This window comes from Pinus tabuliformis, chromosome 7 (genome assembly GCF_031772625.1).
Source record: "Pinus tabuliformis cultivar Carrire ecotype Pingquan chromosome 7, CPIR1, whole genome shotgun sequence".
NCBI classification, from domain to species: domain Eukaryota; kingdom Viridiplantae; phylum Streptophyta; class Pinopsida; order Pinales; family Pinaceae; genus Pinus; species Pinus tabuliformis.
In genome coordinates, this window is record NC_142293.1 from 1,921,630,680 (window position 1) to 1,921,652,282 (window position 21,603).

Below are 21,603 nucleotides of genomic sequence, written 5' to 3' on the forward strand. Positions count from 1 at the left end.
TAAAAATTCCATGGCATGATATGTCAAATTTACATAGAACAATCTGCATAAAAGAGTCATTTTTTATTTCCCAACTTAGACCAACAGTTGATATTTTAAGCATAACTTTTCGTTTGATGACAGATTGAACCAATTAAAATTGGATATTAAAGTATATTCATGTAAAAATATCCAATAGAAATAGTTTTTAAAAGCATGAAAAATTGATGGGTCAAATGTGCAAAGAAACAGTCGGAAAAACAAAGTTTTAAAGGTGCTGATTTACGATAGATAATCAATATTTTGGTCATAACTTTCTCATACGATATCAAAATTGAGTGATTCAAATTGCATTGTAAACTATATTAATATGGTTATATACCATAGAAACAAGTTTCCAAAATCTAATCATTTACACCTCCAAAAGTTGGTTGTCCCAACTCTGTTCCTGAGCTGCCTACGAGGCATACTGTCAATTTTTTAGTCATAAATCTTTCGTTTCAAATCCAAATTGAGTGATTGAAATTGGATTAGAAAGTAGAAATAAATGGATACTTAAGATAGAAATAGGTTTTGAAAATATGCCCATTGGTTCCTCAAAACATGATTGTACCGACTGTGATTTCAGTGGTTTTATCAAGCCCACATGCCATAAGATATGGTAATCAAGCAAATTTGTTTTTCAAAATGATGATGGGTGTATGTAGAAATCTGATTTTGAATATAATACATCTACATACATAATTAAATTCAAACATTTACCATTGATATTGATATATTCAACAAGTTGCAGCAAACACAACTCTTTCTACATATAAAGAAATTTATTTATTTATGTACTTATTTATTCTATTTTCTACACTAACCTATCCTACCTTGAAAAATAAAATATAGTTACATATAAGAGTACTTCCAATGGAGTCATTTTAGAAATAAGGCATCAAGTGTATACACACCCGAATTTGAGAAATGTCTGTCAATAAATACTAGGGTATGAGAGACCAACTTCCCTTGAAAATATGGTGTCAAAAATTGCTGAAGTATGGAGTGATGTTGCAAACAACTGATGGAGCGAAACCAATCTTCAATATATCATTTACTTTCTTGATTTCCCATAGTTGTCATATCATGAAGTTCTTGAGTTTCTAAAAAAACTTGTTGACGCAAACTAGAAGAAACTTCCTTTTCTTCTACAATTTTTGGATTTGAAACATCTCCAATCTCAATGTAAGTTTTCTGCAATTGTGTATGCGAAATAGATTGGGTGGAAAGGGTAGGTAGATTTTGCAATTCAACACTATAAGCATGTTGTACTAGTTTATTATGGTGAGGGTGTGGAATGAGTTGAGAAGGATATTGTGTAGGGCATGGATAATTTTGATGATGTAGTTGATTGGGATGTGTGGATGATTTTGATATCCAAGTAAGGTGTTCTTGAAAAGATGGAAAATAATATGGATGATATTTTTGTGCTACAAGATGAGGGAGAGTAGTCATGTAATCATAGGATGAACCATGCCAAACTTGCGGACAAGATTGATGGGGGTTATATTGAGATTGACATGGCTGCCCTAACACATGAGTATTCCATAATAGATTATGCAAGTAAGACAATGGAGAGGAAGTGTTTTGAAACATACATGTAGGCCAAGGTTTCCATGGTTGTGAAATTGTTGCAACTTCTCCATCTTTTGGAAATGTTTTTTTCATCTCAAGTAAGAAAGAGAAACTATCCATGGGATGCTCCTTTTGGAATTGAGGAAAAATCACTTCTTCAAACCCTGCTTGATTTTTCTTAACTTTCAAAACATGCAATTCGTAAATTTAGAGAGCTAATGAAATCAACTTTAAAATGTTCAAATAAATCACTGATTTCATCTCTTATATCTCTTGTTCTTGTAGCAGATTTGGAAAGGAAAGAAGAAAATTCTCTAGAATTCTTACCAGCCTTGGATATTCCTCTTGAATACCTTATGCATAAATCACAAACATCATCATATGATAGCTGAAAAACTTCACATTTTCCTATCAAATTTAAGATTTCTAAAATTTAATCTTTGCTTCCTTTAAGAATGAGTGTTTTTAAGATCTCTTTTTCCAAATTCTTATGCTTTGATTTTTAAAGGTTGGATTTAAATCGCTCCAAATAGTCCTCCAAGCTTTCATCTTCCCCTTGTATCATAATGAAAATATCTTCATTGGCCTTGCAAAAGTCTTGGTACTTCTCCAAGAATACATTCTTCATGTCCTCCCATGTTTTGATGCAATTCCCACCAAGGCTCATGAACCATCAGAGAGTTGCTCCTTTTAGAGGAAACACTTTCAACCTTTGATCATTAGTACAATAATCATATCCTCTACAAAGTACTTCAAACTCAAATAAGAATGTATCTGGGTCCTCATTATCCAAACCATGAAAATTTGGTATAGAAGATGGAGGAATTATGTGCATTTGTGTCACTCCACCTCAATCTCTGATAGGGAATTCTAAAGTAACAATGTGAGTCATTTCTTACCATAATAGAAGATGTTCTTCATGTGTTGATTTGAGGTTCCTCTTTCAGATATTCCTGTCAATTTGTTAGTGGAATGGGTGGTTCTTACATCACTGCTTGAGTGAAATGATAAGATTTCTTCAAATTTCTACCTTTTCCTTCCTAGTCAAAAAAACAATTTGAAAGGAAATCTAAAGCTCAAGACCTGGAGCAGGGTGTCAAAGAACCATTCCCTCCCTAGGACAAAAGATTAAGCGGAAAGGAAAACAACTAAAGAAAAAGAAACCTAGGGTTCAGGGCCTGGAGCAGGGTATCAAACGACCCTTCCCTCCCAAGGACAAGAAACCAAACAAGAAAAGAATGCACCCAAGAAAATCTAAAGCTCGGGACCTAGAGCAGGGCGCCAAAGGACCATTCCCTCCCCAAGATGAGAGATTAGTTTTTCCAAAATCCAAACAAACAAAAATGCAGGAAAAATTTAAGCTTAGGACCTAGAGCAAGGCATCAAAAGACCATTCCCTCCCTAGGATGAGAGATTGGGCCTAAAGATAAAAACAGGAAGAAAAAGAAAGAAAAACAACAAAACAAAGAAATGACTATGCTCAGGACCTGGAGCAGAGTGAGAAAACTCCTTCTCTCCCCAGGACAAGAGATTGACCCTCTGGTCGATACAGATCATGTCTTGCACCTTGTTAGCCTCCCCAGAAATGGCGCCAAAATGTTGGTGTCCAAGTGTGAATGTTGTGATTCAACCCTTTACGACATTAATATGTCAATCTGGGTGTGTACACTTTTCAAGGTAACACGCAAGGTATATGCAGGAGAAAGGTTACAATTTTACATTGACCAAGGGTTTGTGACTAAGAAATTAAAGCATCACTGTAACAGTAATGGAAATTAAATTGCAGAAAGAAAAGCATTCACAACAATCTATGGAAATCTGTAACAATAATAAAGAAAATACAAGAAGTAAAAAATATACATAAAAATGACACACGCACAACACCTGATAAGAAGAATGGGCCCAACTCCCTGGTCAAGGTTGTGCTTAATTCACATATTGAGAAAAATATCAGAAGGCCGTAAATTTCATTAACAAGAGTTCCACTGTTACAAGGCTCAATTCCTACATCAGCTAGCTCTCCTCTCTCTCTGAATTATGTTTTTTAAATATAAAAACATCCAAAGGAAACTTGCAACAAATTGGTCTCAATATTTAAGATGAGATCTGAGAGATTTGTCCATCATGATTCAGCTGGAACAAATCGAATTTGGTTATTACAATTGGGTAATTTTGGAAAACGGCCGCAACAACAAATCTGCAAATATGTCCTTCGAAGAACCTTGATTTTCTCCCAATACAAACCGAATTTCTGAAAAATTCTCATTGGGAAATTGATTTGGTCCGTTCTGAACAAAACCCATGTCTCGGATTTTCCAGATTCGCTTTCATTTGCCCAAAACTTCCAATGCAAAATTGTCACTTCTTATGCCAGCGAATTCCTGAGTTGGAATATCTAATTATCTGTTGAAGACCAAATCTGCAATTTAGAAGAGATCTTGGAGGCTAAAATCATGAGTGAGGTTATAACGAATGAATAAACCAAAATCATGCATAATAATCATTAATTATTAAAAATAAATGAGATCAGATATTATTTATCCACAAGAGCATAAATGATTATGAAATGGAATTATATAATAAATTATGGTAAATATTGTGATAAAAGAACAGTGGAAATAGATGAAATAAATGTTAAGAAGTTGTAATAATAATGACAAATTAAGAGCCCAACAGTTAGTTTAAATTCATTCTCCATTCATAAGAATATATACAAACTCAAATTTCGATTGTATTTCATCGTCCATATATTTTCCTTGACTTTTTCCTTCCACAATTCCCCTACCTCTCCTTTCGGCATTCCTTTGCACCTCTTGGTGCAATTGCTATTTTATCTTCCCTGGTAAATTTTATCTTCCAGGTTGCTCTTCCCTTACACTAACTTTAAGTTCTTTGTATGGGAAACAATTAGTTTTCTATTGATGGAGTAAATATGAATTTGTTGCTTTTGTGTTGACTTATTATGTTGGTTAGAGAAGGTGAAAGCATGAAAATTTTGGAAATTTGTATTCTTTCAATTTCGTAACTCCTTTTATTTTGCAAAACTGTTGATTTATAGATTTGAACTATAGATCCATGTATCAGCATAGGAGGATAAAAGGGGAGTCACTAAGCAGAAATTCATGATCCTAAATGTGAAACATAGATCCTTGTAACATTTTAGCATGAGAAAAGGGGAATCATTGAGCATAGATTTAAACTATGATAGCTAGAATTGAATTTTGAATTGTAGGCTTGAGGACACAAAAACTTTTGTCTCGTATGGAAGCCAAGGGAGAATGATTTGACATACCATTAGATTTCAATGCATTAGATTTAATTACGCCGCCAAAACCAATAATAAACTGGTAAAAGTAAATTTTAAAAGTCATCTGAAGGGCAGTTTAAAAATAAAACTCTCATAAAAAATTTCCTGATGGGTAGAGGGACCCGTCAAATTTACCTCCTGAACAGAAGATTGCGTACCTCGTGCGAATGACGAGGAGGCCGATATGAGGAAGAGGATGAGGAGGCTGACAAGAGGAAAACAATGCTGCAGAATTCCTCTAGTGACAAAGATGGATGGCACCAATGAATCCTGCAAAAAAAACCATTCAAAAATTATAAACAATATTAAAAATTTTGGTAAAAACCAACAAAACTGAAATAAACTCCATGCCAACACATACGCTGTCAGAAAATCAATTTCTCCAGCACCCCAATAGCGCAGAAAATTCCTCTAACGACGGACGGACACTGTAATGGTAAACTCACACTGCAAGAAATCTTTATGTGGCCTCAGGGCCGTGATATATATAAAAAACATTAATTCGATTGAATTATTGATTCGTTTGAATTATTATTTCAGTCGAATTAACAATTCGGCCGAAAAAAATTATTGTCAGTTTTTCCACCTCCAGCCAAAAATCCGTTTAATGTTCGGCGTTGATGTAAATGAAAATAATTTTATTAATTCCGCCTAAAAAATAAAATAAAATTATATATATATATATATATATATATATATATATATATATATATACATATACATATACATATACATATACATATACATATACATATACATATACATATACATATAAATAAATAAATAAAATTAAAAAATAAAAAATTAAATTAAATTAAATTAAATTAAAAATTAAAAATTAAAAAAAATAATAAATAAATAAATAAAAATAAAAATATATATATATATAATAACAATAATTAAAATAAATAAATGAAAAAAAATTGTTCACCCGAAAAAGTACAATTATGAATTTCGGGAGGGCATTTCTCACAAAAGTGTAACCCAACTTCACATGTTTAGCCAATAATATTTTTATCTTAATTCATAATTTATTTTAATGGTTAGAAAGGTAAGTCTAGACTTATAAAATAATTTCTCTTTTCTTCCAAATTCCTATCATAAAATATAGTGCTCAATATAGAAAATGTTAGTTATCATGAAACAAATTATTATTTTTTATAGAAACAACAACATTGGTATTATGCATAGTTGTTATTAGGAATAAAAATAATGCATGATCAATAATCATAACAATAAAATACACAACAACAACACTACATATAAACCATGCACACCATGATTTAATGTGGAAAACCCTATCTGGAAAAAAAAACCAACCTAATAAGAAATATATTATTATCATATGGCTTAAATGCAACCATATCTTGACTTAAAAGCAACCCATACAACCAACATCCTAGCAAGGCCAAGTGAACCAACTCAACTACTGTGGACCTAACAACTTTAACTCTTTCACATAGTCAAATTTACCCTACCTTAACATTCCCCCCTTTAAACTTGATTAAGGAAATCCTCATGCTCTCCTCCCATTTCACTTAGGACTACTCCAAGGCTTTACTAGTATGGGTATGCATGCCTAACCAAGTCTTACACTCATATGCCCATATATATGTAGTTTATAATTTAGTTATTGCTATCTCACATTCTCACATGTATGCACACTTTCTCACACCATTGTTGGAAATAGTAATTACTCTTGCGTGCATGTGATGCATGAAGTGAGCAGCTGAGTTAAGTTGAGTCCAATGTTAGAAGTTCAAGTTCATTCTATTTTTTGAAAGTTTAGATTTAGTGAGTTCTTGCATGTGGAATTCTACATCAGTTGAGTCGCGAGTTAAAAAGTAAAAATACCCCACATTGGGTTCATTGTAATCAATTCAAGGTTGTCTGAGTTTAATAGAAGAGCATAATCTGGTATTGTTTTTGTGTGTGTCAATTTGTGTCTTCCCTCCTCTGCCTTTCCAACAACCATTTTCTCTTCTCACTCACAACAATTTCTCTCCTCACTAGATCTCGCTTCTGTGGCTAAGCCTCACCTTGTTGAACGTCTAGTTCCTCTCAAAAAATCTTCACATATGAAATCATCACCTCCTTCTATAGGCCATGTCCCCTTAGCTCTGATACCACTTTGAGGAATGAAAAAGAGTATGAGATAAATAATCATAAAAATCACATACACAACAAAAATACGACATATAAAGCATGCACACCATGATTTACCTTGAAAACCCCCAACCAGGGAAAGATCTATTATTATCATGTAGCTTAAATGCAACCATGGATGACTTTAAAGTAGACAAGTAGTCCAAAATTTTGGCTCCTCCAAGTAAGCCTATGCTCTACTCAAGCACATTACAATGGAGAGTCTCCAAGCCTTTTAAAGTCTTCATCACATGTAACCCATGGGTTTTAATATCCAAGCCTTTTAAAGTCTACATCACATGTAACCCATGGGCTCTAATCTCCAAGCCTTTCAATGTCTTCATCACATGTAACTCATGGGTTCTAATACCACGGGACACGAAAACCATGTACCCAAAGCCACCACTATGAACCTAACAACATTGACTACATTGACTCTTTCACCGATTCAAAACCACTCATGGAATTTCTTAGACTCTTTCACTCCATTTAGTTTCTGTGAGCTTAGGAACGAGAATGAAACATCTACAATTTGTTGATAATGGTTTCAAGAACTTAAAAACTTTTAGGGAGCTTCAACTTCAAGAAAATGAGAGCTTGGGAACAAGTTTACAAAATCAAAAGATTTAAATTTAAATTTTATTTTTGATATTAATAATACCATTTTTCAATATCATTAAATTAATATGAAAATATATTTATTCAATTATTACAAACACCTACTTTATTACAAATATTTTTATTATATTTATTCAAAATATATATATATATATAAAAGAAAGATTAAACTACAAGTAAATTTTATTTCAAAAATACTTAAATATATATAAAAAAGATTAAATTACAAGTAAATTTTATTTCAAAAAATACTTAAATAAAAAATCTTAATAATAATCACTTTATAGTTGTACATATGAATAGCATGCATATTTGTTTGTATGTAAGGGTAAACATAAAAGTCTAATAAATTAATGTTATAGTTTCTTATTGCCATCAAACTAATCACATCATCGTTTTTTACTTTACTTTCATAGCGTGAGTAGTACCATTTATCTTTTTTTCCATGAGAACCACAATAATGGTTCAAATTTACAAAGATATGTGAAGTTTAATTTTACAAAGGCTTTAAATTTTTATATATGTATTTTATTTTTCATTTTCTAAATGATTGTTTTTTGGATATTAAAATTTTAGTATTTTGTTAAATATGAAATTTATATAATTATAAAGACAAAGTAATAAAATTTTAATTTTGCATATTTTTACACAATTGGAAATTAATACTTTATTAATTTATTAATATTAAAATTAAAAGTTAATATATTAAAGTAATAAAGTTTTATCTAGTAACTTCATCATATCAAATTTTATTTTTTAAGAGTGTTTAAGATATATCATTTTATAAAGATAATGTAATGGTGATGCCGTGTCAGAAATTTTTTTAGTCAAATCTTGATTTATATAATAAAAAATTATATATTAAAAAAATCAATATAAAATTAAACAATATTTTATTACAGAATTTTATTCTCATGTTACTATGGGAATTTTTAATTTGTAAATAGTTTTTGTTATAATACCATGAGCCAATATTATGGTTTATCAATACTACATACAAATATGGTATATGTTGATATGACATTTTATTCAATTAATTAATTTTTAATAAATTAATTAAAAGAGTATAACTAATTTGGAAAATAATTGTAACTAACTTGAAAAAGAATTAGGCTTTGAATAAGATTCCATGTGATCCATCTAATAATCCTTAATTGAGGTGAGAGGCTCGTTCTACAACTAAGTATCATGTGTAACCATATCGGTCTGTTGATCAAACTTGAAATTTTGGTCATGTCCACCCAAACAAAAAATTAAAAAATTAAAAAATTATACAAAATATTTAAATAATATCCATTCATAAAAAAAATTACACCTAAAAAATTGGATCCCTCTAGACTAATGTTAAATCCATATTTAAATTTGTATTTAAGATAAATCTTAATTAAATTAAAATTCTCAAAAACCTATTCTCCTGTACATATGCTTATAAAAATCATTATTAACACGATTATTCGTGTAAGAGAATCGTACCCGGAGCCTCATCGTATCCGCTTAAAGAAGTGACATAAGTCGCAGACGGCAGGGAGTTGATCAGGAGGAAGTGGTTATAGAATTAGTGATGGAGGTTTCCAGATTGTAAAAAGGTTTCTGGATCGAGTGCGATGAACGGTTTAAAGCAAATCGTTGGTCCTCCAACAAATCTGAATAGCCGGAATAACAAGTCAAATGCAAACATAGTTTTAAAAATTGAATAAATAATATAGTGAAATGTGAAAATGTATATTGAGATAATAACAAATTTTATAAATTGTATTAATTATTTTCAAAATGAAAAAGTGAATTGAGTCTCTAAAATAAAAGTGTATTTGAGTGTTTTTTCCTATCATGTTCCACAAATTATACAAATTTAATAACTCAAATTATACAAGTTTAAAAACTCAAATTATACAAAACTTATTTAATATCTAAATACCAGAAATAGAAGACTCTCATCATTAGACTTTTGCATTTTTCTATTTTTTATTTTTGCCTTAATATTTTATCTCTAATAAGTGGAAATTGAAGGCTCCCATTTATCATAATCCTGCATTTCTCTATTTAACAGAATGACAATTTGCAGCAACCTTATGGATCTATAATTTAGAGTAACAAGAAAAGATCTACAAAAAATGCAGGAATAAAAGAGAACCTAGCGAAACTGTAAATGGAATTGAACCAATATTTTCCAAACATATGGAAAGTGAAATATAGACGAATGCCAATAGGGTACTTGTTCATCATTACATTTATGGAGTGTTAGGTCATCCACCAAGGTTTCAATCTGTATATCATAAGCCCCACCTAGATGCCATGAATTTCAAAGGGATATCACAATGTGTCGATTTTAATTATCTTTTGAGGTGGACAATGATCCATTGTTGAGGTTGAGTTCTACTATGTTAAGCCATCCATAATGGTTTCATTCTAGCTATGGTCTACCCCAACGCATGGAATATGTTTCAATGGAAAGATAGTTGGTGCAAGTCATTCGTTGCTTCTGATTTCACTGGTGAGGTCAACAGAGTGAAATCACCGTGAACTATCGACAAGGGTTTCATTAGTGGCATTGTGTGTCCTACTAGGATGACATGAGTTTCAAAGGGATGAGACTGAGTGCTAGTCCCAACCTGTAGTTTCTTAGGGTTTATTTTAACCAAAACAAATGAAATATATATGAATGAATAAATGATGTGAGAGGTAAGGGTAAAAGCACCAAGTGTAATCTTGAATTCCTGTCATGGCTAAACTCGCTGTTGAAAATTGGTTAATGAATATTGGCTTAAATCTATAGGACCTGCAATTTGCACTCGAGCTTGTGGTCAAACTAGAAAACAAACCTAGGGTTGGGCTCTGCCCGAATGTTCAAATGAATTTCAAGGCCCACTTTCAAATCTCCAACCAAGTTTTTCCCAATAGACACCTACCCATATGGAACATGACTAACCTCTCATGGGCTCCCTCTAGGTCCATAAGAACTGAGAATTTACCCAACACCTTTCCCAAGTTCATATCATAGTTCAAACCCTAGCATTCCTTGTAAACGGTAATATCTAGTTGTAGATTTGAAACCCTGAGGAAGGAATTCTTGGAAAGCTTCGCCAACTCAGAATGCTCTAGATGAAAGTTTGCCACCAATTTTCGGGCATTAAGGACAAGAGCATCAAGATAAATGAGAGTAACTACCACTATCTAGACTAGGAATTTATTGAATTTAACCTCACAAAAACAACGAAATCTTGAAGAATGAAACCCTGCACTGGTGTGTTTGGAGGCCATGAGCATTCTTAGCACCAAACCTCTTGCCAAAACCTTCACGAACAAGCACAGATCCATTTGTACCAAAAAATAATAATCTCACAATGTCATCAAATGGAATCCTATTGAACACACATTGTCTTGAGGCTTCACGGAATTGACTCTCATAGAGATCTATGATTATTTTTATCCACATATATACATGCCAAAATAGTTTTCCAGGCCAACCTATTTGAGTGACTAGATATTTGGTTGTCACAGAGGTTGGGGACCATCTCAATAGTAACTTTGTATGCCAACACTTCCAAATGTAAATGCAGACACAAATTACCTACAAATTGTGCCCATCGGGACATCACCTCACACATTGATATATCGTCATCCTCCCTCCTCCTCCCATTAAATATCAGTTATCACACACTTAACTATCTGGGCAATCTTTTGTCCCTCAACTCTGTACCAAATCATTTGTGAGTGCCACTAGTTCATTCAATTAAATCCCTTCTCCAATCGCCATAACATTTTGTAACCTGTTGCATAAAGAATATGGTAAAACTTTGGTACTTATGTAAAGGAATACTTTGGATTTTGTATGTCACTAAAAAAAATAGAAAAGAGAATAAGGAAACCAGGGGATATCTGATAATTTATCTGACAACCCTTTACTGAGCATTTTGTTTTATTATTTAATTTTTTTAGAAAATAAGTATAAATAAAAATTACCATTTTTTTACGCCTAATTTTCACTTTGCACTTCTAGGACATACTAGACCCCTCTTGAAGAGATGTGGCGTGTTCAATTTTTACCCCTGGATGGGATGACGACTCACAGTCGTTCACTATGTTACTCATTATGACATGCTTTTATGAGCTTTGTCTATATTTTTGGAATTTGTAGTCAAGAGGTGGATGGTTTAGAATTATATGAATTGACTTGGTTACTATTTGAAAAATATATGAAATGGAGATTGGGATGTACTCTAGACATGGTCCAAGGTTAATAATACAAAGTTAACTTGTAATAAGTGAGCAGGGATATATAATCAAATTTTGCATCTTAGTTTCATGTATAGAATTTAAATATTATTAAAAGATTAAAAATATAAAAAAATGCTTGGGTTTCATCAGAAGAAGCTAATGACGCACCAATGATTTCCTTGATTAGTTGGATGGGTGTCTAGCTCACATGGAGTTTCATGTTCATGGAGACCCTTTCCCTTCGGATGCATCAAGCGCAGGTCATACTCCAGACTTCCCTCATGTTCCTTGATGGATATTGATTGTCTTCTCATCCTATCTATGTTTTGGGCCTTATGGTCTTGTGTCTTTTGGCTACTTGACAAAGTTTGGAAGACTGCTCTTAGGTTTTGTTCTACTTTCCTCACAAACAAATCTAGTTGGAGTGAGGCGAGGAGAGCTAGGGTCATCATTTCTATCCTCTGTATGAAAATTTTGATGAATTAATAGTATGTTTTTTATCGACAAAAAAAAATTTAAAAATAATGTATTTCTTTTAAATAGAGATTAGGATTAAAATTGAAATTTATTTTATTTTAATTTAAAGTTATTATCATTATTTTTTTAATTTTTTCCTCGAGGAAAAATCATAATTTTCATTAATATGTGGATGAAAATTACATGTTGTATATTTCAGTGTCATCAAAGACAAAATTTGTTGATTTTTCTATCAGCTGCAAAAATTGTTGATTTTACTATATTTGCTGCTATTTGTTTGTGTCATCCATGATCATATATACATCTGTAGAGAAAATCCTCAAATACAAAAATACGTAGTCTGGTGGGCCTAATGGTTAAGAGCATGTGTTTCCTCCTAAGATGTCACAGGTTCAAACCAGAGGGGGGTAGAGTATGTATGCCTTCGTAGACTTAGCAGTCAAATCGCTGCGTCGTGGGTCCCTTGCCCCACAAACAAGGGGGTCTCATACACCAATTTGGTGTCTGACTTGGCTATGACCTTAAAATTGGATATACATATATATATATATATATATATATATATATATATATATATATATATATATATAGGAGTGTTTTCTCTGTTTGTGGGAATCTTTGTAATAATCCATAATCATTCTTGTGTAATCACAGGGACCTGTATATCCTCAATAAAATATCGGTGGTAGTATTGAAAATGGTCCACTGCAGTCACCTCTATCACATGCCAAGTGCCAAACACTTGTTGCGCACCTTCTTTGGATAGTTGGTTTGTAGTATGGTTCCTTTCCCTGTAAATGTGTTGACAATATATGGAGTCAAAATGAGATTTGATCAATAATACTTGATCCAGAAGACTTCTGAGAGTGTGTTTGTGACAAGAATATTTTTGTGTGAACGAGTCTATCACCACTCTTGAATCACCAAAGACTTGTAGTTATTTGCAATCTTTCTCAAGTGCAAAAAGGTGAAACAGTTTAAGGTTGTGCAGTTTGACAAAGTTGTTTGTTCCTTGTCCCAGTCCGCCCTTGGTATGAAAATGGTGGGATTCATTTAGGTGGAGAACATCATCACTGCCACATCGACCAAGCTGTGAGGAGCCATCAAAATATGCCCAGGGGGAAGAGTGATCGATGTTTTCCGAGGTGACAGAATGAGTAGAAGGAGGGTTATCATCGTCACGAAGGAGAGAATATATGGCAATACATTGAGCAGAAGTATGATCTGGAGAGAAAGGTTGTTCGTGAAAGATTTGTCTGTTCCTGCCCATCCAAAGGCCCCAGCAGGTGAGTAAGGGGATGTTTCACATCTTGTGAGGTTGGAAATTATTCCACCGGGATTCCCAGACCTGTGAGATATTATCACCCTGCTAGTTAATGGAAATGGAAATCCCCTGTAAGATGGATCTCCAAACCTGTCGGGCATCCTGACAAGATAAGAAGAGATTCTCAATTGTTTCCTCAGATTGATGACACAAGGAAAACCATGAGGGGCCATAGAAGGAGTGATTTTTCATATTTTCTCCCATTGGAAATTTGTTTTCCAATATACAACAAAACAACAATCGGGATTTGGCTGGCCCTTTTAGTTTCCAAAGATGTTGTCACCACCAACTAAGAGAGTTTGGTTCCTTTGAGGCTATCGTGTGAAGATAACCATCTTTTGGGGAGTAGGATCCCTTTTTAGAGGGGGCCCATAGTAGCTCGCCCTCACGATCATTTAACTGTATTTGTGTTGAGGTCAATGCCTTGATATAGTTATCCCAAGATACATGCCATTGATTTAGGAGCTGTAATTCTAACACTGAAAGCTAGTGTTGACCCCATATGTCTGATCGGTCTGGGTCCCCAATTTTGTTCAAGAATTTGATGTTGTGAGAAGAATGGAAAATGATTAGGCCAGGAGGGAGAATGTGGTTGTTTCCACAACTCGGCCATGGATTGATTCCAATTCGGACCCTGGTTCCTGATCCTATATGCCAAGCCAATCTAGATGCAATAATCGGAAAAGACTTAAGGACTGCTTTCCATATGGTAGAGATATTCGATCTTGATTTGTTTGGGAGCCGAATCTAATCCTCAATCAATAAAGGGTGTATATATTTATGCTGAACCACATCAGTCCACAAGTTGTGGGTGGAAATTAGTCTCGAGCTCACTTTGGCGGCCATAGCTTGTGAGAAGCAGTTAATGTCCTTTAATCCCCATCCTCCCCACAATTTCGGAAGGGCAAGCTTGTCCCATCTGACACATGCAAATGTGCTTCCTTCCTTTGCCCCTTGCCAGAGAAATCCACAACAGAGCTTCTGTATAAGGTTAAGTGTGCCTTTAGGAATCCAGGATAGAGATATCCAGAATACTGGGGTGGCCTCAATGACAGATTTGATAAGTACCAACTTACTGGCTCTAGACAACCACTTGTGACACCATGACTTAATTTTCCTTTCCACTTTGGCTACCATCCACATCTAGTCTTCCTTGGTATAGTCATTGGGTTTCAGATGAAATCCCAAATATTTTATCCCCTCCCCGAGATTCAAAGATTGAAAGGGAAGTAAATTACGAGCATGTGTTATTTCTAACTCAGCAAATTCACAACATGTAATGGTAGATTTTCTATGATTATGAAGCATTTTTTAATTATATAATATGATTTTATTTAATAATTAATAAAATTGAATATTTATTTAAAATTTTAAAGTAAAGAAAAAATTATATATCAATTTTTAAACTAGTATTAATAGAAACTAAACACACACACATAGATATAGGTGTAGTCTAACTTATAGATGAACTAGTCTTTTTCACTAGAATTCGGTGATCCAATTTCAAGTGAGAATATGTTTAAAATACATTTTTGAATACATAAATGGATTCAACAGCTTGACAAACACCTCAAGTACACTAAAATTCTACAAATTAAATAACTTAAACTCAAGTTTTAAAAATTCTCTACTGAATTTTGGTTAAAATTAACCATAAAAAAGTCATGAAAAAGGTCATTTAATTTGTAAGTTAGACTAAACATATATATAACAAATTGGAAAATTCAAAAATATAAAATTGTTAAATTTATTGTTAAGTTGAGATGTCAATATCATTTTAAATTCAAGAAGTTAAAGAAGAATATGACATAAAAGATGAAATGAGTTGAAGCAAAAAAAAGTTATAAAAAATATCATTTAATTATAAGTTGAATATATATAGATAGATATATATAATTATAATTTTCATTATTTTTTAAAATAGATTAGAAAATTCAAAAATATAAAATTGTTAAATTTATTGTTTAAGTTAAAATGTCAATATTTCAAAATATTAAAAAAATATATAACATAAAAAAAATTAAACGAATAGAAAAATGTTTCCTAAAATATTAAGTTTTTTCTAAATATTTAAATAGTCATATATAATTAAATTTCATTATTATACTATTTATATTAATAAATATGCTTTACACAATTTTATACCATATACTAATGTCATGTCATATTATATGATAACATTATAAGATTTTCCACGGCTGGTACTATGTAATTGTAGTTGGGAAGGAAGATTAATCCTTCTCTATATTTATAAAATGTGAGGTTGAATTATTCCATTATCCTTCCGCGTGTTATTAAAAATTTCATGAAAGCTTTTTTTTATGGTTAAAAACCTTGCATCGCTAAAAGTTTCATCAAAGTGTGAGTTTCATCAAAGTGTGTCTGTTGTTTTTTTTTCCAAAAAATAAATAGATAAACAACTCCATTTCCTTCGCTTTAACTAGAATGGTTAAGATGTTGTTTCAAGTGGCAAAGTAAGTAGATTGATCACTCTAACAGGTTATATTATAAAGTAAGTGGCAAAGTAACTGGAAATTTTTCTAAAATCTTAGTTATATTATAAATTAATAATTAAATAAAAGATCAACAAATTTAAAATAATATTGAATATAAAATGTAGAAGTATATTTTTTTAACATTAAAAGTTTTATATAGATTAAAGGCCATATATTTTTTTTAATAACATAAAGGTTGATATTTGAATTTTGTTGTTTTAAAATTTAGATTAAAAAAAATTATCAATGTAATTTCATTCTCCAACTCAAAAAATTATGAACTTGAATGTATCACTTTTAAAATCTCTTAAAAAAAAAACGTTCAAAAATTTAGATTATAAAAAAAGTTTATTAATGTAATTTCATTTTCCAACTAAAAAAATTTAAAAATATATTATTATTCTAAAATTTAAGTTATAAAAGTTTATCAATGTCATCTTATTCTCTAACTCAAAAAAATGAGTAATACAAAGTGTTAATTTTGATGGATAAGGTGAATATAAATACTTTTGGGATGAGTGAAGCAAAGGCATGGATTTAAGTTTGAAAATGGTTGAATTCATATACAAAGTGTTAATTTTGTTGGATAAGGTGAATATAAATACTTTCGGGATGAGTGAAGCAAAGGCATGGATTTAAGTTTGAAAATGGTTGAATTCATTGTTAAAACGACATATTCTTTTTTTTAGTTTTTTAGGGAAATAAGTTTATTGAATATGAGATGGAGATGTTTTTATTTATGTATTTGTAATTTTTTTTATTAAATATTATTAATTTTGTTTAATTAATTTTAGATATATAAAAATGGTTATAGAAATCTAAGTAAATATTTCTATTTTTCAATTTTTAATAGAGATAATATAATTTCTCTTATATAATAGATGATCATGTACTTTCTTGCCAAGGTAATGACGTATGTAAATTGTTGTAACATTTTCAACATCATATTTTCTTGATGGACATGAGAGTAAATTTGCTTTATTTAAATATAATAGTGTCCATAGTCAAATTCTATACGAATTGTCTTTAGTGAGACTTTCTGGAAGCTTTCTAGTGGGTTTTTTTGGTCTAATTTCTCTAAAATCTAGTAGGAATTTATTGAAATCGCAAGCTTGATGGATAACCCCTGCACAATCGAAGTTCCCTAGGGGTTTTTCAGGGCGTTGAATCCATATATACAGTAAAAAAAACCAGTTTAAATAACACAAATCAAGATTTCACCTTAAATTTCTCTACATCATTTTGACACCCAAAAGTCGAAAAAATTGCACTTAATAAGTAAGTTTATGAATTTCTAAAAAGCAGAAAAGATACCCCTTTCTTAGGCTTGATTAAGACTTGATTTTCATAGTTGTTTTGTGAAATTTATGATAAAAGTTTAATATAATTTTGTTTTTATTGATGATAATGTAATTGTATTATGCTATGTATTATAGTTGACCAAATTCTTTGAACTTATCCTTTAAAATAATAATAAAAAACTAAAAAATTGATTTAAAAATGTATTTGTATATGTTTATTATTTTTTTATTTTAATTTAAGTATTTATATTTCAATTTATTTATTTAGTTTATCTATTACAAACATTTTTCCCTTTGAAAAGAAACTTAGAATTTTTTGAACTATTTCTTTAAAATAATTTTAAATATTAAAAAAAATTGATTTAAAAATGTATCTAATTGTTTATAATTTTTATATTTTAATGTTTATATTTCAATTTATTGATTTAATTTATTTATTGTAACAAAATCTATGCTTGGAAATGCAAAAAAAAGTCCAATATTTGAGAGATTAAGACGAGCTTATCTCACAAAGAACCTTTCAAGAAAATTTTGAATGGTCTTTTGAAATTATAATAGTTAGAAATAAAAAATTCAAATACACAGTATTTAATATTAGATTATGAATTAATATCAAATCCTAAAAACTATTACTTCATTTAACCAACATGTATACAATAACTCCACATTATTAAACTTTTCTTTATTCAAATTTCTTTTATATTTTTCGAGCTTGAAATTGTAGGTTGGGAAGATACCTACTCGTTGCTAGCCATTTCTTTGTCGACAACGACACTCAGCCCGAAGAACATTCTGGAAAACTCTGGCAAGTATCTATCTCGACTGTTAGGTTTGAGATCTGCAAGAAAATTTCTCAAAATGTGAAGGAAATGGTAGATAGGAATGCCATTAATGACCTTACGTTGGAAGCCGAATTGATAGACAGACAACAACTGAATTGATAAATAGATGACATTAGCAATGATACAATACTCGTCATCCCTCGCGCTTTGGCCTAGGCATGCGGTGACGTTGTGATGTTTGCTAAGAAATATACGCAGAAAACCAAAGTTGACTTTAGGCAAAAGGGAAAATTTTCACATATAAAGAGAAATTAATATATCCAACCCATCCCTATATGTCACACAGTGACATAATAAATTTAATATTAATTATATACTAACATATTACACCATAAAAACAAATCAATCAAATACACACGAATACAAATAAAATAGTGTTAAAAACATTTTCGGAAAATGATAACCCATCAAAAATAAATTTTATAAATTTCAGAACACATTAAAAAAAAATTATATAAAAAAAAACCTTTATTCAAATACGGCTAAAACCCCATCAAATTCCAACGTTACGACAATCATAACTTTTACAACGATTATAATGAGAAAAGCGAGGTTATGAATCTTGTTTGCGACAGCAATATAAGCTATGTCCCAGAGCTGTTCGGAAATGCTACTGAGCAAGTTCTCTTAGATACCATCGAAAAAGCTGTGCAGAATCCCCGACTTTTCGCTACCGATAAAGTCGACACTGATTTTTCAGATTCGAGGGAAATCTATGTCTTAGCCCAGTGTTGGAGAGATCTGTCCCCAACAAATTGCCGGTCGTGCTTAGTTGCGGGTCGGTCAAAGATATCCGGTGCCGGTCGGTTGAATAATTCTGCCACGGCATGCGCAACCGGAGCTAATGGAGCACGCTACCGAAGTAGGAACTGCGATTTGCATTACGAAATTTATAGCTTTTTCAATACTTCAATCATTTCGCCGTCATCTCCAGGCCAGAGTACTCCAGAATCCGGTATTTCTGTCGCAGATCTTATAATGGTTGTGGTTTTGTTCATTTGGAGAAATAAAACATATAGCCAATTTACAATATCGAGATAAGCTCTGGCGGACTATAGTGGTTCTGTTAAGATTTTATTCGGTAAGTAAGCATAGGCTATATGTGTAAATTTGCAGGACGGAAAGGCTCTAAGGTGCTTCCGATAGTTCTAGGCGTGTTAGCTGCTCTGGCTGGATTAATTGTATCTATAGGCCTCTGCAAGTGGATTCGACGGAAACGTTGGCAACGGATTCGTCTAACCAGAGGTCCGGATATTGGTAGGTCATTCAGTGTGCGCCTTATTAGCAGGTATCTTATGAACTGCTCGCCTACTGAAAAACCTCAACATAAATAGATGCGATGCAATTGTTTTTGCAGGTGAGGACAGAGAAATCAGCTTATCGATTCCTGAGGTGAATCCGGAACTCATTTTTAAGTACCATATTCTGAGAGACGCTACTTCCAATTTTAAAGCAGAGAACAAACTCGGCGAGGGAGGTTTTGGGTCCGTCTATAAAGTGAGTGTTAAATCATTGCTTTCAATTGAATTAGGGGTTTGTTCAGCAAGAGCTCAAGATATAATGCAGAATATAAATAATTAAAAGCTGATTTAGAGTAAGCGTTAAACAATTGGTTTTGAAATATAGAGTTGCAAGCAATAGTCCCAAGTGATAATGGAGAATATAAATAATTTAAAGCTGATTGATGTACAGGGGGTTCTACCTGATGGACGCAGTTAAACGGCTGAACATAGGTTCAACGCAAGGAGACGCTGAATTCTTGAATGAAGCAAATCTTGTCAGTCGTGTTAAACACAGAAATCTAGTGAAATTGCTTGGCTGCTGCGTTGAAAGCTCAGAAAGGCTACTAGTTTACGAATACCTCCAAAACAGTAGTCTCGACAAGTTTATATTCGGTTGCTTCTCGCTCTTTAACGGCTTAATGGTTCCATGGATATTGATTTATTTCAGTTTGTGTATGTAGCTTGCTAATTTTCTTACTTCTGGATATGTATTAATTACAGATACAACAAAAGGTCATTCACTTAAATGGAGAGAGAGGTATGAAATCATAGTTGGAACTGCGCGTGGTCTGGCTTATCTTCACGAAGAGTCTCAAATTCGGATCATTCACAGAGATATTAAAGCAAGCAATATTTTACATGACGGTAAACAGAGAGTCAAAATAGCCGACTTTGTTGAGAATTTTTGATAATTCCAAACAAAATATGGACATAGAGTAATATTCTACACGGAGAAACTTTTAATTTGTATCCCAAAATTTCATTCACATTTACTTCAATCCATAGAAATGGAGATTGATTCACATAACAGATAACAAAGTTTTTATATTAATCAAAAAACAGTATTGTGCTGCAATACATAAAATGCATTAAGCAAAAAACACTAAACATCACACCGTCTCTAGGAGAAAAAAAAATATTTTCTCAACACTGCTATGCATTACAAAGTGAGAACTCTGTCTCTGTTTAACATTGACATTGCTGTGTGTGAATTTCCTTTTCTTCACACTTTACATTCGCACTGTTGTGCCCTAAAATTTTTTCCCTTTCGCGTTGCTGCGTCAACACTTACATTTCATGTTCAATGAACAATAAAACAGGACATTACATTTTTATTGTGCCATACTCCTGTGAAAATAAAAAGAAAAACAATAAAATTAAAGACTTTTACCTACATTTACCAATCACATTAAATCTCATTAATTACTTTTACTGGAAAAACTGGCAGTCAATGAAACTTCTAGTTCACGTCACGTAATTTGTTGCAACCCTGTACATCAACCGTTGATTTAATCAGATGGTTGTCAGCGATTCCCTGGAGGTCCCTTTCAATCGAGCTTTACGCGCCGGGGAATGGTGGTTTTGAAAAAGTTGCTATGGCCACGTATCAGTTGGTGATTGTGATCGCTGCCCTTCGGAGGAAAACCATTGTTCAACAAAAGCGGTGCGAGGAAGGGACTGGCGGTTTTTTGCAATAAATGCCACAGTTGAAATTACATTCCAACACTCCCCTTTAATTTCAACTACTGGGTTATCAGTCATACCCAAACATTTCCTCAAAAATTCAAAACTTTTCTGCCCCAATGGTTTGGTCAGAATGTCTGCAACCTGCTCCTGAGTTCCGCAGTGTACTAAAACAATTTCTCTATTGTTTACTAATTCCCTGATGTAATGAAACTTTGTGTCAATGTGTTTCGTTCTCTTATGAAACACAGCATTCTTGGATAATGCAATAGCTGAACTATTGTCACAAAAAATCACAGCTCCTTTTTCTTGTTCTT

The 21,603-nt window shown here is 32.2% G+C and overlaps 1 protein-coding gene across 1 annotated transcript; it reads left to right on the forward strand.

Moving 5' to 3' along the window:
• Positions 1 to 18,875: 18,875 nt before the first annotated feature.
• On the forward strand, positions 18,876 to 21,300 carry LOC149256192 (cysteine-rich receptor-like protein kinase 25). The gene is made up of 5 exons (XM_089455261.1): positions 18,876 to 19,275; positions 19,437 to 19,577; positions 19,678 to 19,804; positions 20,013 to 20,162; positions 21,120 to 21,300. The coding sequence occupies exons 1-5, from the start codon at positions 18,876 to 18,878 to the stop codon at positions 21,298 to 21,300; spliced, it is 999 nt and encodes a 332-aa protein (XP_089311387.1).
• The last annotated feature ends 303 nt before the right edge of the window (positions 21,301 to 21,603 follow it).

What these genes read in the sequence shown, in the direction of transcription:
- LOC149256192 (XM_089455261.1), top strand. Translation starts at nt 18,876, where the DNA reads ATGAATCTTGTTTGCGACAGCAATATAAGCTATGTCCCAGAGCTGTTC. An exon ending in CTCGGCGAGGGAGGTTTTGG is followed by an intron (nt 19,805 to 20,012) that starts GTCCGTCTATAA and finishes ATTGATGTACAG; the next exon opens with GGGGTTCTACCTGATGGACG. An exon ending in TGCGTTGAAAGCTCAGAAAG is followed by an intron (nt 20,163 to 21,119) that starts GCTACTAGTTTA and finishes TGATTTAATCAG; the next exon opens with ATGGTTGTCAGCGATTCCCT.